Source organism: Malus domestica, chromosome 02 (genome assembly GCF_042453785.1).
Source record: "Malus domestica chromosome 02, GDT2T_hap1".
Lineage (NCBI taxonomy): Eukaryota > Viridiplantae > Streptophyta > Magnoliopsida > Rosales > Rosaceae > Malus > Malus domestica.
Window position 1 is genome coordinate 4,260,353 of NC_091662.1, and position 17,233 is coordinate 4,277,585.

A 17,233-nucleotide genomic window follows, 5' to 3' on the forward strand; every position below is an offset into this window, starting at 1 on the left:
GAGAGGTAATTTCAAGACCTTGTAACGCTAAGGCCTCGTACAGTTGTAGTAATAATATATGGTTGATGCACCTGTTGCTCAATCAAATCCTTTGTCTGGCTAAAAAAATAAAAATCTATAAATACATTCACGTCCAATTTATGAGAAATCATGGGAAAGCAAATGCACTGATAACGGAATCATGAATATGAAGAACTTGCCAAAAAGAAAAAGAAAACTTCTTATAGTGTGCCAAGAACATCCTCCTACTCCTAGCAAATTTTTTATGGCATTATCCACTTCTCAATTCATAATTCAACCAGTAACTCAAAGTCTATAGTGTATGAAAAAGTGATATCTTAGTTGATCACGATGATAATTAAGCAGATTAAATGACGACCCATAAAGCATACAAATTCAGAAAAGAAAAGGTTCAAAACTGCCATAAGAAAACACAGAATATATAAACGGGAAATCAAAAGAAGAGAAGCGAAAAAGGAAGAAAAAACCAAACAAAATTATTAGGTTTGTGATATACCTTTATCCGAAACGCCACAATCATCAAAGTCAAACATAAACAATCCAAAAATTTGTGGAAAATAACAATAAATGCTTAACTAAAAACGAAAGAAAACGTAGAATAAGTTTACATGTTCTCCCCCTAATTAAACTGGAATACAATTCACCACTAATATTCTCGTCATCCTCTTCAGCCTGAAAAATTTAGTAGAAATATTCAATGAAGACGCTTAATGGAGACAGTAATATTAGCAATGGAGGAATTGAATTGATAACTAAAACTGCAAGACCAAATGACTACAATAGGTTCACAACAGAAACTCGTCTGTTAGATGTCTCATCTTTAGGCAGTGCCTTGTTCTTTTTTTTTCTTTTTTGTCCTTTTGAATTTCGGCAACAACAACTTTAATATCCTTACCTGCATTTACCATGATTGGTCACTCTCAAAACCTTACCTAAGAGACCCAAAAACCAAAATAACTGCCAAAAGAGCTGAACATACATATCTAGAAAAACTTATTCAACTACATGCTAAAATGGAAGTGTAAAATTGCCAGGAAAGATAAGAAACTATTCAAATACGAGTTCTGGGCGTTACTGCCACAAAAGGCACGAGCCGAGCGGCTATCAACAAGAACACACTTCACATTTGGGTCAGATTCCCATTCATCCAGATAGCTCTTGTATTTCACATCCAAATCTGCATTTTCCAACAATTCCCACTTAAACAGAAACACAAAATTCTTCCAAAAAGAGCTAACTTCTTCGAAATTTGAATCTAACGTTTCGTCTTATAACAAATGCAATAACATAGACTTGTAATCAATACGATGCCATAAAGTTCAAGCTCAAAAATTCAAATCATCTCCAAATCAAAAGCAATTACAGATATACACATGTATACATATGCGTTTGTGTGTTTATCTACATACCTAGGTTTATGGCGTTGAGAGCTCGGGGGGCGACCGAGGGTGATGACGGCGACGCCAAAGGTGCGGAGAAGGCGAGGGGATTTGCTCAGAATTTGGGTCGCTCGTCCCTCTTATGAGAGTGACTCAAAAATCGAAAAAGTTGAAATTTATTGATTGTGATCTGACTCAAACATGTGATGATGACGATGCATCACCACCTTGGTTGTGCCTCTGGATCAAAAACCCACCATCACCATCAAAATCGTGCTCATTTTCCTTCATAGGTTTGTCCCATACTAGATTAACCCCTGTTCCCTTAATTGTCACATTATCTAATGTAACGTATGGCTCTGGCATTTCAAAAGTTATATCAACTGTATCCCCGCTTTGCAAATTGAGCTTATCGTTCGATATTTGTCCCTGCCAAAGAAAACATTCTTTATATACAACATCGCGCATGAGGTTTTTTCTTTTTTTGGCGTAACAATCGCGCATTTTTATAACCCAATCTTCCTTGCTTATGCAGGTCCGCAACTCAGTACGCTTGGTATTATTTATATCAATCCTGGCAAGAGGATGACTATCTTTACATCTGATATAAGGGCCGAACTGAGAAGGACTTGAGCAATAAAAGCATAACAGAGTCAGCCCTTCAAAATTACAACCATCACTCGGGGGGATATCAAAAGTGATTTTATTACCATCGTTGACAAACTCGAACCAATCAGGAACATAATTCCCATTGAGAAAAATGCCACCATATCCGCAAGAAGTCCATCCCTATATACACAGTGCAAGTGTCATATATATATACATGTACATGTGCGTTGTGTGTGTGCATGTGCCCAATAGGAAGACAATTAAAGAGAGAGATACCTTTAGGACTTTCCTCATAAAATCAGCGGTGAGTTCGGCGCAATACGTCATATCAATCCATGTCATGGAGTTTAATGACTTATCCAAGTCTGGAACCTCAGTGAGTGCATGTGAATCACGTACATTTAGCTCTCTTATATTCGACATTTTCGAAAAATTTGGCATTGTTATCAAACGATAGCAACGAGACGCATCCAGAAATTTCAAATTTGTTGGTAAACCATAGATTGTATGAAGGTTATGGCAGTAACCTAACCACAAATTTTCAAGCTTTGAAAGACCACTGAGGCTGGGTAGGGTATGAAAATCATTAGATGAGAGATCTAAATTTCTTAAAAAGTCTAAGCTGAGTAACGAATCGGGAAATTGCAAATGAGTGAGATTCGTCAATCCTAGAGATAAATGAGTGAGATTCTTCAATCTTACTGTGGAACGCGGTACTTGTCTTATGGCTGTCTCATATGCTTTAAGTACTCTCAATGATATCATATTCCCTAAATCCTCGGACAGTTCACTGAATTGCCCACAAAAATCAAGAACAAGAGTCTGAACGGATTTGGACCTGTAGAAATCCCCAGGAAGAGAAATAAGATTCTTGCAGCCTGTGAGGTTCACCAAAGAAAGTTTTTTAAGATGACCAATGGAGGGGTGAATCTCGGACAAACTCTCACACCATTCCAATATCAACTCTTCAAGACTTGGGAGATTTGATAAGTCTGGTGATTTTTCTAAGTCAGAGCAACCACTGAAATCAAGGATTTTCAAGTTTTTAAGCGACTGTTGCACAAAATCCAAGAAAAATTAAAATTAATATCCAAAAGGAATATCTCATAAAATAAATAAATAAAGAGAGAAGGAAATCCAAAAACAAATAGAAACTTAACATCATCATGTGTAATCGATTGTACCTTCGAGCCCTCCCAAACTTGTACCAGTTTGCTATACTTTATCTCTAAAATAACTAGTCTTGGTTGATCAAAGAAGTCATCTGGTATGGACTTTAAAGGGCATTCATTCCAACACAACCATATTAACTCTTTGGGGAGATGTTTGTATTCTCCATTGAGTTGCACGTTGTAGAGCTGGAGCAGTCTCAGTTTCTTCATATTGGCAAATGCTTCTGTACTGATACTTGGAGACAGAAGATCAGGGAAACCTACAACAAGTCCTTCAACTTCTTTAGTTCCCTGTTAACAACACATTATACTGGGTAAGAAAAGGATTATGTGCATCTATTTTACGTGATTTTGCTAATTGAGCTTCTTAATGCGAATACATATATTTACACATAAAGGTCGTACCCAGTGCACAAGGCTCCCGCTTTACGCAGGGTCTGGGAGAGGTGAATGTCGGCTAGCCTTACCCCCATTTATGGAGAGGCTGCTCCCAAGTCTCGAACCCGAGACCTACCGCTCATGGGCGAAGGCACTTGCCATCGCACCAAGTGCGACCTCTGAATACATATATTTACACATAAATGTTTTTAATGTATGACAGCTATACGTGGGTTACATATTTGCTTTTCTTGTACGATGCATTAATACAAAATTTTATAGGGAATGTACTTACAGATTTATCTCTCAATACATCAGTGACCTCCTGCTGGTTCCACAACCTACTCCATTCTCCAGGGTGACGAGGGGATTTTTCAGAAATGATTAATTTGGCCATTTCTCGAAGCAAATCATGTATATTCAACTTGTTGTCTTCAACAGTTATAAGGCATCATTCACGAAGGACACTCATTCCTATTGTCGCAAAAAAGTCACATCCATCTAATATTTTTGTGACATAGTCATTATCCCATCCAATGAAGAAACAAGATATGTCAAGGAATATAGCCTTCTGTTTATCATCTAGCCCTTCAAAGCTTATTCTTAGTCGTTGTATTATTTCTCCTTCAGGAGTTGTTTTCAATTTTACCAATTGATTTTCCCACTCTGCTATGGTTCTTCCAATTAAAAAAGTGCCTAAAACTTCAAGTGCTAGTGGCAAACCTCCACAGTAAGAAACGATCTTCCTTGAGAGTTCAAGATATCCTTCATTAGGCCAACAATTTCTAAAGGCATGCCAACTAAAGAGCTCCAGAGCTTCTTCTTCATTCATTTTATGAAGCGGATATATCTTGTCCACTCCAACTTGGCGTAGTAAATGTTCATCTCGTGTCGTTATGATAATTCTACTTCCTAAGCCAAACCAATCACAATTTCCAGCTATTGCATTTAGTTGTTTCATTTTGTCTACATTGTCAATAATGACAAGTACGCTTCTACGTTGGAGATGATATTTTATCAGGCCGATACCTTCATCAACACTGGTTATCTCAGGCTTGGTCTGTTTCAAGATGTCAGAAACAAGTTTTTTTTGCGAAACAACCAGATCTTTTTCACTAACGTTGTCAAGGAAACTTTTGAATTGGAACTCATGATGAATTTTGTTATAAATGGCTTTGGCAGCTGTTGTTTTACCCAATCCACCCATCCCCCAAATTCCAACCATGCGAACATCATCTGATCCACCACTTGAAAGATAACTGATAATATCTTGAACGCGAGAATTGATTCCAACCAGGTGATTGGCCACATGTAATTTGTTTGCTCTCCGAAGCCATTCCGGAATAATCTTGTCAACAATTTCTCTAATACGCTGTGCTTCGCAACTGAAAATTGAATTGGCAAGCTTAGTAAGCTCAGTAGGAGCTATTAGTACACAAACAATTTTCTTTCCTTCGTGTGTGTGTGTGTGTGTGTGTGTGTGTGTGTGTATACACACTAACTAGCTACTAGCTAGTATGTGAGTTTGTGATCAACTTCAATAAAAGAAACAAATTCATTCACTGATATATTAAAGTTTGGTGTATCAATTAAACTCATTATGGTTTAGATTTTAGAAGAAATTGGAGAAATGGTCCATGAACTATGATCGAATTGTAGCTTTGGTTCTTAAACTAAAAATTCATTAAATCTCGTCCCTGAACTTAACAAAATATGGAACATTGGTCCCTCCATGTTAACACCGTAAGATTTTCTGTTAATTTGATAACGTCGTCTTTGTGGGCTCCATATTTTTGTTTATTAGATGCCACGTTGCTTGAAAATTCAAATAAAAGAAAATAAATACAAGCATTGAGAAACAAAGAGAAAAAAAAATACTTTAAATTATAAAAGTTAACTCTCTCCCATCCTCCCTTCCGCCTCACCTTCTCCAAACCCCAGCCACACCATTGTAGCACTTTCCCAACAGCCAAAACAAAAGAAAAGTTCCTCATCCAAATTTGGAACACACCTCACCTTGCAAACGACTTCACAATGACATTCATCTACGCTGTCTCGAAAGGTAAGATTCAAGAAATTTGTGGGATGCGGGTTCGGGGTTCGGGTGAAGGCTGTGGTCCGTGGGCTAAAGGTTGGGGTCGGCTGGGGAGTGGGGATTAGGGATTGGGGGTTGGAAGTGGGAGGTTGACGGGGTGGGAATCAACGATTGAAGGTGAAGGGGTGGGCTGCGAGCCTGCGAGTGTTGGTGGGATGAGGTAGGCCTGCAATTATATATATATATGTATGTATGTATGTATGTATGTATGTATGTATATATATATGTATGTATGTATATATGTATATATATGTATGTATATATAATATAGGTGAAACTAACATGTAAAGTTGTAAACACTTTTAACTAAAACTGAAAGGAATTGGTTACGAAGGACTAACGCTCCATATTTTATCAAGTTCAAGGACAAAATATAATGAAATTTTAGTTTAGGAACCAAAGCTACAATTTTCCTCTAGATTTGATATGAGATTTAAGGCGTATTAATTAAGCATGTTAATTAGAGTAATGCAACTTAGATATTGAAAAGCACGTGAATGATTACCTATTATCAGTGATTTGAAGATGGTAGCCAGACAAATTTGCAGCTTCTCTAAGAGCATTTCTCCACTGCTTTACCCTTTCTTGTTTTTCTTCACGTTTCTTGTCATCTTTTTCTTTACGAATGTTCTTTTTGTGTTTCTTAAATGCTTGGGCTAAAACTCCATTCTGGTTCCTGACATGTGAAGGATCAACGTGATAGAATATTGGCAAAACATGGCGCTCCAGTTTGTCTCTGCACTCGATGATCTTCATCAGCTCATTAAGACACCAACTCGAACTCGCATACCTCTTTGAGAAGACAATGATAGAGATCTTCGATTCTTCGATTGCCTGGAACAGTTCTTTTTGTATTTCTTCCCCTCTTTTTAGATCGTCCTCATCAATATAAGCCTGGTATCCCCTGTCCGTTAATGCCCTGTGGAGGTGGCCCGTGAAACCATTGCGTGTGTCTACACCGCTGAAGCTCAAGAACACGTCGTAATTCCAAAGTTTTGACTTGGAGGACGATGAAGAGGAGGCTTCGTGGGTCGTCATGGCGGTATCCACCATTATGGCGCTGCAGTGGTTCAGATCACGACTGAAAAATGGCAGTAGTTGTGCTCGTGCTGTCGAACGGATGATCCTGAAATACCTAAACCCAAGTCAAGCTCCTTCAGTCAACAAGAACAAAGTTTTAATATAATAATGTTGGTGTATGGACTTGAGAAACGACATAATGTTGGCCGGAAAGTGCAGAGAAAGAGAGAGGAAAAGACGAATGAAAGGAGAAAAGACTATCCAAATGATTCTTGGCTGTGATTACAGCTATTCATAGGAGAAACAATGGACATATTTTCATAGGAGAAACAACCTGCCCATCTTCATTTATAATATATTTCAACAGAGATATTTTAATAGGAGAAACAACTTTCGTTTGTACTAGAAATTTTTACCCGCGTGTTGCTACGTGATTTGAAATTGTAAGAAAGATTATCTTTGAAATATATAATAGATTGTGTGATTGAAGATTAATACTATTTACATTGAAAACGTTGGAAAAAGTTTTACATACAAAAGATTTTACGATACAATCCACATCAAAAGATGGTAAATTTTTTTCTATCTACATGCATTAAGTTATGGAATGATATATAGATATATATATATAACTGAGTTCCAGAATACGTAAACTTCATAACTTGGAAATTTTTTGACAAATTAATCAGATTCAACTGTGGGATAGCAAGGTCGCCTATAAAGTTGTGAAGTCGTGGAAGCATAAAGGACAAATAACAAATGAGTTTTGAGAAATTATTCCACAAATGTCATTTTGCAAAATGTATTAAAGACGATTGGTACAAGATTAGTAATCATGAGTAGTGTAACAACATCAACAAAATAACTATAATCCATAGTTGAACATAATTCAAATTTCGTTTGCAAAAACAAAAGAAAAAGAAAACAGACTTACAATAATTCAGCCTTCAATCCTGAAGTCCTACTCAAAGAGCCAAACTTGAATGCAAGCTTTCTGAAATCTTCCAAACAATACAGATAAAAAGGTAACATCCTAGTCAGAAACGAACCGAGGTGCAAGCTTTCTTAGAAACCCAGATGACAAAATCAACAAAAGAGAATGGAAAAATGACTTACACTTTTAAGGCATGCTCAAATCTTGATCTAAAATTTGTGGTGGGTCGATTGTTGGCCACCAACTCTAAATGAAGAATTCATCAGAAACTAGAAATTTAAACAAAGAATTTTCCAAAATCAACATTTACTAAAAACCAGTTACTTGGTTATCATGCATGATGGCTTGCCAAAGACTGAATTAAGGAATGCACAACTTTACTTTTTATGATTATTTTCAATGATAGCTAAAAGGTCAGATCCAAATGAAAATAAAACTTAGGACTTCACAAAACCAATTAAAAATCTAATTCCAAAGTTACAAACACCCACCAAATGATTCCAGATAAAGTTTTAAACTCAACGTCAGACCCAAATGAAATTAAAAGTTAGGACTTCACAAAACCAATTGAAAATCTGATTCCAAAGTTCCAAACACCCACCAAATGATTCCGGATAAAGTTTAAACTCAAAAACCCAACAGAAACAAAAGCATTGGTGTGAATTAACTGTATCTAATTGAAGAAACTAAAACAAAAGTAAAGCAAAGTACATACCTCAAAATGTCAAGCAACTAAGTTCTTCCTCCGACGACCCAAAATTCTGAAAATTCCACACAAAAAAAGAGTAAGCCCATTAGCAATTCATAGCTTTCAAAATTAGCAAAAACTTGGGCAACAATAAAGACGCGTTGAGAACCATCACTCTTTCTCCTTATATATTTGAAAAGATATTTTATAAGCAGTTTATGTAGTCATTCAGATCATGTTGCATATAAATTCCTTTTCTACAGAGTTCATAAAAGTATGGCAGTTTATGGTATCTGTTGAATGACATGGTTGAAAGATTTCAAATTGATATATTCAATTTTTATGTGTAAAACTATAACATATAGCTAAAGCTATTGGGTCTATATATCCATATCAATCATGTCGTAATTGAATGTTTATCAATGTAAATAGATGATTTCAGTCATGTGATAACATGTTTCTTGATAGTATACGCTGAAGATTGGTCTAAGTGGGATATGAATCGACCAAAATCTTAAGAAGAGACTCTTTTAACTTTTAACCAAAAATGAACACCACAGTACTACACTAAGTTTTATCATGCATAAAATACACAACACTGATTGCCACTTTTAGAAAACAACAAAACACTCAAAACCCAGAAACAGAAACACACTTTAGGACTCAAACTCCCCAAAAACATATGAGAGAGATAGAGAGATAGAGAGAGAGAGAGAGAGAGAGAGAGAGAGAGAGAATAAAAACAATATTATTTTTCACACAAACTCAAAATTGCTTATAAAATTACAAATCAAAACAAATGAAAGCAAATCCAAAATTGCCCTAAATTAAATCTGATTAGTTAAATGTTTGTTGCCCTACAAATGTCATTACACCCGACAAAACTTGCTTTGAAGTTGATATTTTGGTCAATCCGGGGGAAAATGAGCTATTGCTTTTGGAGCAGTTGTCATGGAGATTACCATCTCCCTGTTGAATGATCTAAAAAAGGACTTACAGCTTCTGGTGGCCATAATAATTTAGGAGGTCCTTCGCTCCAGATTTTCTCAATAACTTTCCTTTTCGTGGCTGGTAGGATTGCAACTCCAAGAATTGCTCTGAAGAGATATATGCAAACAAAATCAAACTAAAACTAAGCTGTTGGAAGAAATTTAGAAAACACAAACACCACAACTCAGAGTTAAAGTCAACAGAAACCAAATGGTAGAAGTTGAAAAAAATATATGGTGATGAATCGAGAACTTCATTAAACTAACAGCAATAAAATCTCATATAATCTGTCAAAAACCAAAAAAGAGAGAGGTAATTTCAAAACCTTGTAACGCTGAGGCGTCGTACAGTTGTAGTAATAATATATGGTTGATGCACCTGTTGCTCAATCAAATCCTCTGTCTGGCTAAAAAAATAAAAATCTATAAATACATTCACGTCCAATTTATGAGAAATCATGGGAAAGTAAATGCACTGATAACGGAATTATGAATATGAACTTGCCAAAAAGAAAAAGAAAACTTCTTATAGTGTGCCAAGAACATCCTCCTACTCCTAGCAATTTTTTAATGGCATTGTCCACTTCTCAATTCATAATTCAACCAATAACTCAAAGTCTATAGTGTTTGAAAAAGTGATATCTTAGTTGATCACGATGATAATTAAGCAGATTAAATGATGACCCATAAAGCATACAAATTCAGAAAAGAAAAGGTTCAAAACTGTCATGAGAAAATACAGAATATATAAACAGGAAATCAAAAAAAGAGAAGTGAAAAAGGAAGAAACAACCAAACAAAATTATTAGGTTTGGGATATACCTTTATCTGAAACGCCACAATCATCAAAGTCAAACTTAAACAACAACAACAACAACAACAACAACAAAGCCTTTTCCCACTAAGTGGGAAAGTCAAACTTAAACAATCCAAAAATTTGTGGAAAATACCAATAAATGCTCAACTAAAAACGAAAGAAACGTAGAATAAGTTTACCTGTTCTGCCCCTAATTAAACTGGAATACAATTCACCACTAATATTCCTTGGTGTATGCTTTTCGCAGACGATATAGTGTTGATAGATGAAACTCAGGAAGGGGTAAATGCAAAGCTTAACCTTTGGAGAGAAGTGTTGGAATCTAAAGGTCTTCGCCTAAGCCGATCAAAGACAGAATATATGGAGTGCAAGTTCAGTGCAAATGGAGGCCAAAACGAGTTAGGGGTGAGGATCGGAGATCAAGAAATACTAAAGAGCGACCGTTTTCGTTACCTAGGATCTATCTTGCAAAAGAACGGAGAATTAGATGGAGATCTCAACCATAGAATACAAGCTGGATGGATGAAGTGGAAGAGTGCATCCGGCGTGTTATGTGACCGCCGTATGCCACTGAAGCTCAAGGGAAAATTTTATAAGACGGCAATAAGGCCGGCGATGCTGTATGGCACAGAATGTTGGGCGGTGAAACATCAACACGTACACAAAATGGGTGTAGCGGAGATGAGGATGCTTCGTTGGATGTGTGGGCACACGAGAAAGGATAAGATTAGGAATGAGGATATCCGGGGTAAAGTAGGAGTAGCCGAAATTGTAGGAAAGATGAGAGAAAATCGGTTACGGTGGTTTGGACATGTGCAAAGAAGGCCTACTGACGCTCCGATTAGAAGATGCGACTATGGGACAGAGGTTCAGGGCCGAAGGTGTAGAGGAAGACCTAGGAAAACTTTGGAAGAGACTCTAAGAAAAGACTTAGAGTATTTGGATCTAACGAAGGACATGACACAGGATCGAGCACAATGGCGTTCTAAGATTCATATAGCCGATCCCACTCAGTGACTTGGATTTTCCAAGTCTCCAACCGAGAAGTTTTCCTCACTCGGAAAATTAAGGGAACACTACCCCAACCTACATGCTCCACTCAGAAAGCTTCAACATACAAGCTTCAACAAAAGAAAATTCAAAGAACTTAGCGAAGAAGGCTTTGGTGTATCTAACACAATACGTTGAAATGAAGGAAAGCTTATTTATTGATATCCCCGATAAGCTACAAATATGTACATATACATGAGTCAAAATAAACACACAAGAGGGAGCCTTCACAAAGGTTGCTTAGGAGAAGTCTCAGCAGTCGGTAGAGCCCCAGAAAGAGAAGGCACCGGAGGGGGATCATTTGGAGCCTCAGTACTGGACAGAACCCTAGAAGGAGGAGGCATCAGAGGTTGATCATTTGGAGCTTCATTACGCGGTACAGCCCCAGAAGACGAAGGCAATAAATGCCTTTGGAACAAACCCACAAATCTCTGATGATCAAGTAAAACCTGACCATCAGTTTCCTTCATCTGGTCAAGCTTCCTCTTCATGTTTGTAGCATAGTCATGTGCGAGCCGGTGCAACTGTTTATTCTCATGCTTGAGCCCTCTAATCTCCTGTTTGAGACTCATCACTTCAGCCGCCAATGATTCAACTTGGCAGGTTCGAGCAAATAGGCGTTGGGCCATATTAGACACAGAACCTGCACACTGAACACTGAGAGCCAGCGAATCCTTAACAGCTAACTCATCAGACCGTTTGGAAAGTAGTCTGTTATCTTTGGGAGTGAGAAGGTTCCTGGCCACCACCGCAGCGGTCATATCATTCTTCATCACGGAATCCCCAACGGTAAGAGGACCAGTAGGGGAGACGAAGGATGGGCGCCATATGTTGTCTGGAGAAGGCGGGGCTGCCTCTTCAACAAGGTTCAAGTCAAAACAACGGTCGGAGGGGCCAGACATTTTCAAAGGTGTTGAAGAGAGAAGAGGTCGGACAAATCAAGATCTTAGAAGTGCAAGAATGAAGCTTCTACTGGTGGAGATTCAAGTGTGCTTTGGAACTTAATGCCAGCCCCTATAAAAATCTGCACTCAACGGAGCTTCAAAAATCGAAGAGGCGCCTGCTCAGAAATCGAAGAGGCGTTTGCTTTCTCAAAAGCTGGGCTGCTTAGAGATCACGAGGGTTGGTCTCAGAAATCGAAGAGGCGTTTGCTTTCTCAAAAGTTGGGCTGCTCAAAGACCTCGAAGGCTGATCTCATAAATCGAAGAGGCGCTCGCTTTCTCAAAAGCTGGGCTCCCCAGAGACCACGAGGGCCGATCTCAGAAATCGAAGAGGCACCTACTTTTCCAGCCTTGTCAGCACCTGTCACACGCACACTCAGCTTTGCGGAAATTATGGGCATTCTGTCGAAGACTTCTGGGGAAGTAGAAAACACATGAATCTTACTGTTCAATCACCCACTTCCCACACGCAACAATAGCTCATGGGTACCACAGATAACTTTGTCAAAGTTCTCTGCCAAAGTTGAGCACGTGAAGCTTGCAGCTCCCACTACATCGCTCTGATCAAGAAGGGTAAAAGAATAGCAAAGAAACAGCACTAACAAAGTTTAGACCCATAAATTTTGAAGGTCTAGCTACCATATTATTACCCACAAGGGTAAAGGAACAGTACCACTGCTGGATAATTGGAAAGTCCCTATGTGTCAACCTCTGTGCTTCGTGGCAAGGTAGACTAGCAAACATGCCCAACCTTTACTCACATTCGAGAAAACACTCCCAATAAGATTGCTTGCTCCAAAATCGAAGAGGCACCGTCCTCCGAATCTCGAGAGCCAGACTCCCAACATGACTACTTTCTTAAAAATCGAAGAGAGGGTAAAGGAACAGTACCATTGTTGGATAATTGGAAAGTCCCTGTGTGTCAACCTCTGTGCTTCGTGGCAAGGTAGACTAGCAAACATGCCCAACCTTTACTCACATTCGAGAAAACACTCCCAACAAGATTGCTTGCTCCAAAATCGAAGAGGCACCGCCCTCCGAATCTCGAGAGCCAAACTCCCAACATGATTACTTTCTCAAAAATCGAAAAGACACTGCTCCCCGAATCTTCGAGAGCCAGACCCCCAGCATGATTGCTTTCTCAAAAATCGATGAGGCATCGTTCTCCGAATCAATCGAAGAGGCGCTCGCTTTCTCAAAAGCTGGGCTGCTCAGAGACCACGAGGGCCGATCTCAGAAATCGAAGAGGCACCTACTTTTCTAGCCTTGTCAGCACCTGTCACACGCACACTCAGCTTTGCAGAAATTATGGGCATTCTGTCGAAGACTTCTGGTGAAGTAGAAAGCACATGAATCTTACTGTTCAATCACCCACTTCCCACACGCAACAATAGCTCATGGGTACCACAGATAACTTTGCCAAAGTTCTCTGCCAAAGTTGAGCACGTGAAGCTTGCAGCTCCCACTACATCGCTCTGACCAAGAAAGGTAAAAGAATAGCAAAGAAACAGCACTAACAAAGTTTAGACACATAAATTTTGAAGGTCTAGCTACCATATTATTACCCACAAGGGTAAAGGAACAGTACCATTGCTGGATAATTGGAAAGTCCCTATTTGTCAACCTCTGTGCTTCGTGGCAAGGTAGACTAGCAAACATGTCCAACCTTTACTCACATTCGAGAAAACACTCCCAACAAGATTGCTTGCTCCAAAATCGAAGAGACACCGTCCTCCGAATCTCGAGAGCCAGACTCCCAACATGACTACTTTCTCAAAATCGAAGAGAGGGTAAAGGAACAGTACCATTGCTGGATAATTGGAAAGTCCCTGTGTGTCAACCTTTGTGCTTCGTGGCAAGGTAGACTAGCAAACATGCCCAACCTTTACTCACATTCGAGACAACACTCCCAACAAGATTGCTTGCTCCAAAATCGAAGAGGCACCGCCCTCCGAATCTCGAGAGCCAGACTCCCAACATGATTACTTTCTCAAAAATCGAAGAGACACTGCTCTCCGAATCTCGAGAGCCAGACCCCCAGCATGATTGCTTTCTCAAAAATCAAAGAGGCATCGTTCTCCGAATCTCGAGAGCCAGATACCACAGACCACTTTTTCAAAGTGCTCTGACAGAGTTAAAACATGTGAAACTGGCAGCTCCCACTACCGTACTATGACCAAGCAGGGTAAAGGAATAGCATTACTACTTGTTAGGGAGACTCCTATATATGTCGACCTCCATCCCCAACAGACAGGCAGACCTGCAAAAATGCTCAACCTTTCATCATATCTGAGAGGGCACTCCCAACGAAGCCTTTCGAAATATTCAGCTTTCTTTCCCCCCGATAATACCTCTGCAAACAAGCTATACTAGAGCAAGAATATCTCATATCATCAGGGTTAAAAGCAAGAGTATCCCATATCATGCTTTTTCCCTGTCTTTTCCTTTGGCCTTGTTTTTACCTGCAAGACAAGGAGAAAGAGAGCAATCAGTCAGCACTTGGAATCAAGCTTCCAGCCAGAAACTGACTGCCTGGAACCCCTTACCTGATTACTTACCTGGCATTGCTCTCGAGTACTCATCTTCAACATCTTATGTTTCCAAGGAAGATTCCGCATCTGCTTGAGGAACAGATAGGGCAAGTGCGAAGGATACAAGGAAGCATGTGGAGACAAGCATAACAGCACACGTGCCGATACATCCATTACTCTGTCAAAAGCAAAAGTATCCCATATCAGCAGGGTGGAACGTACTCTAGATTTGATGGACTTGTTTTGACCCTCAAATTCTTCAGTCGACCTTATACTCTGGAGGAAACCAGAAAACCCTCCAGCTCAGTTCAAGAATAAGCCTGTGGAAAGTTACTTCTTCAAAAGCAAAAGTATCTCATATCATCTCTTCTCATTTTTCTTCTCTTTATCCTTCATGCTGCTGCAAGATGGGGAGAAGGTGAACAATCAGTCGGAGCTCTGATTGCTTACCTTGTCTGTCACCTCTTTCAGCAGACCCCCTAGCTCGGCGACTTGGGGGACTCCTACTACATGGTTTGTATCGCGCTTGACCAAGCCTGAAACTACAAGTAAGCTTCAAGTGAAATTGATACATTACCTTGTGCATCTCCACCAGTTAAAGATACCACCCCTGGATGGAGGAAGAATACTTCCAGAGAAGATGCCACATCTACCTATGAGACAGATAAGGCAAGTCAAGACGACACCACACTCCGATACTTAGAAGTTTCGTGATTACGAGATCATTCTCCCACAATATTTCCTAATGTCATTTGTACTAAATCATTCACTTGTACTCACTAAAGGAGAGCTTGAACCTATGTACTTGTGTAAACCCTTCACAATTAATGAGAACTCTTCTATTCCGTGGACGTAGCCAATCTGGGTGAACCACGTACATCTTGTGTTTGCTTTCCTATCTCTATCCATTTATATACTTATCCACACTAATGACCGGAGCAATCTAGCGAAGATCACAAAAAGCGACCGTTTTCGCTACCTAGGATCTATCTTGCAAGAGAACGGAGAATTAGATGGAGATCTCAACCATAGAATACGAGCTGGATGGATGAAGTGTAAGAATGCATCCGGCGTGTTGTGTGACCGTCGTAGGCCACTGAAGCTCAAGGGAAAATTTTATAGGACGGCAATAAGGCCAGCGATGTTGTATGGCACAGAATGTTGGGTGGTGAAGCATCAACACGTACACAAAATGGGTGTAGCGGAGATGAGGATGCTTCGTGGGATGTGTGGGCACACGAGAAAGGATAAGATTGGGAATGAGGATATCCGAGGTAAAGTAGGAGTAGCCGAAATTGTAGGAAAGATGAGAGAAAATCGGCTCCGGTGATTTGGACATGTGCAAAGAAGGCTGAATGACGCTCCGGTTCGAAGATGTGACTACGGGACAGAGGTTCAGGGTTGAAGGGGTAGAGGAAGACCTAGGAAAACTTTGGAAGAGACTATAAGAAAAGACTTAGAGTACTTGGATCTAACGGAGGACATGACACAAAACCGAGCGCAATGGCGTTCTAGGATTCATATAGCCGACCCCACTTAGTGGGAAAAGGCTTTGTTGTTGTTGTTGTTGTATTCAATGAAGATGCTTAAAGGAGACAGTAATATTAGCAATGAAGGAATTTAATTGATAACTAAAACTGCAAAACAAAATGACTACAATAGGTTCAAAACAGAAACTCGTCCGATAGATATCTCATCTTTAGGCAATGCCTTGTTCCCTTTTTTTTTTTTTTTTTTTTTTTTTTTTTTGTTGCATGTCTTGTGAACTTCATGTAAATCAACAAAATTGATACCTTAACCAACAATGGAGAGGTAAAAAGTTAAAAACAGAAGGAATGTCTTCAGTTTTGTAATGGATTTTGCAAGTCAAATTCTGTTCGAGAATTTGCAACCCAGAAAGTCCCAGCAATTATTAACAATCACAGATAAGCACCGAATGAAGGCCAATCTAATAAGCCAAAATATGTAGGGCACTAAAGAAATTATTGCCCAGTAACAATGATAGATAAGCACATGTGAAACTAAAGAAAATTTTCATTACTATCAACTCCAAAAAAAATTACCTATGCAATCCAAAAAATGTTGATACAGAGTTGGAGTATCGATGCCTGAAATTGGTATTTGAACCACCAACTACCTCCGTGAATATGCTTGTCACTTAATGGTTTGGGTTGAAGTTGTGAAAGGAAATGTAATTTCTTAAAAGGAAGGAGAGAATGCAGAGAAGAATACAGAATGGTTCACGTGGCCACCGCAAAACAGGTTAATAATCAAGCTTCACTATGAATGGAAAGATTAATAGATGATAATTAAGAAGGCCTGATACCCAAGCCGAAATCAGAGATATCCTTTGTAAACAAAGAGATTGAACATTTCCTCTCAAAAAATAACTTTTTTTTTTGTTTTGGGGGGGAGGTTGGGAAGGCTCAGAAAAAGACATCCAATATAATACTTATTGCATGCAAGGTATGAAACAGCCTCCCCCCGAGTAAAATCACAGAAATAAAAGAAATCGAATCAAGAAAAAAGATAATTACACAAGAATTACACCTTCACTAAGAAAATAAATTATAAAAACGAAGACTCTGAGAATAATTGCCTGTGATTTG

At 39.0% G+C, this 17,233-nt stretch overlaps 2 protein-coding genes across 2 annotated transcripts; both read right to left on the reverse strand.

The window, feature by feature from the left end:
• Nucleotides 1–701: 701 nt before the first annotated feature.
• On the reverse strand, nucleotides 702–17,233 carry LOC108170050 (disease resistance protein RUN1-like). Its single transcript, XM_070806309.1, has 9 exons — nucleotides 16,379–17,233; nucleotides 7,791–9,153; nucleotides 7,609–7,675; nucleotides 6,160–6,808; nucleotides 3,855–4,944; nucleotides 3,194–3,472; nucleotides 2,286–3,062; nucleotides 1,431–2,189; nucleotides 702–1,198 (listed from the first exon to the last, which is right to left on the reverse strand). The coding sequence occupies exons 5-8, from the start codon at nucleotides 3,954–3,956 to the stop codon at nucleotides 1,596–1,598; spliced, it is 1,752 nt and encodes a 583-aa protein (XP_070662410.1). The 5' UTR covers nucleotides 3,957–4,944; nucleotides 6,160–6,808; nucleotides 7,609–7,675; nucleotides 7,791–9,153; nucleotides 16,379–17,233; the 3' UTR covers nucleotides 702–1,198; nucleotides 1,431–1,595.
• LOC139188709 (uncharacterized) lies at nucleotides 9,114–15,352 on the reverse strand. Its single transcript, XM_070806394.1, has 2 exons — nucleotides 9,612–15,352; nucleotides 9,114–9,393 (listed from the first exon to the last, which is right to left on the reverse strand). Exon 1 carries the CDS (start codon nucleotides 12,052–12,054, stop codon nucleotides 11,380–11,382), a length of 675 nt encoding a protein of 224 aa, XP_070662495.1. The 5' UTR covers nucleotides 12,055–15,352; the 3' UTR covers nucleotides 9,114–9,393; nucleotides 9,612–11,379.

What these genes read in the sequence shown, in the direction of transcription:
- LOC139188709 (XM_070806394.1), bottom strand. Translation starts at nt 12,054, where the DNA reads ATGTCTGGCCCCTCCGACCGTTGTTTTGACTTGAACCTTGTTGAAGAG.
- LOC108170050 (XM_070806309.1), bottom strand. Translation starts at nt 3,956, where the DNA reads ATGGCCAAATTAATCATTTCTGAAAAATCCCCTCGTCACCCTGGAGAA. An exon ending in ATGTATTGAGAGATAAATCT is followed by an intron (nt 3,473 to 3,854) that starts GTAAGTACATTC and finishes TGTTGTTAACAG; the next exon opens with GGAACTAAAGAAGTTGAAGG. An exon ending in AAGTTTGGGAGGGCTCGAAG is followed by an intron (nt 3,063 to 3,193) that starts GTACAATCGATT and finishes TTTGTGCAACAG; the next exon opens with TCGCTTAAAAACTTGAAAAT.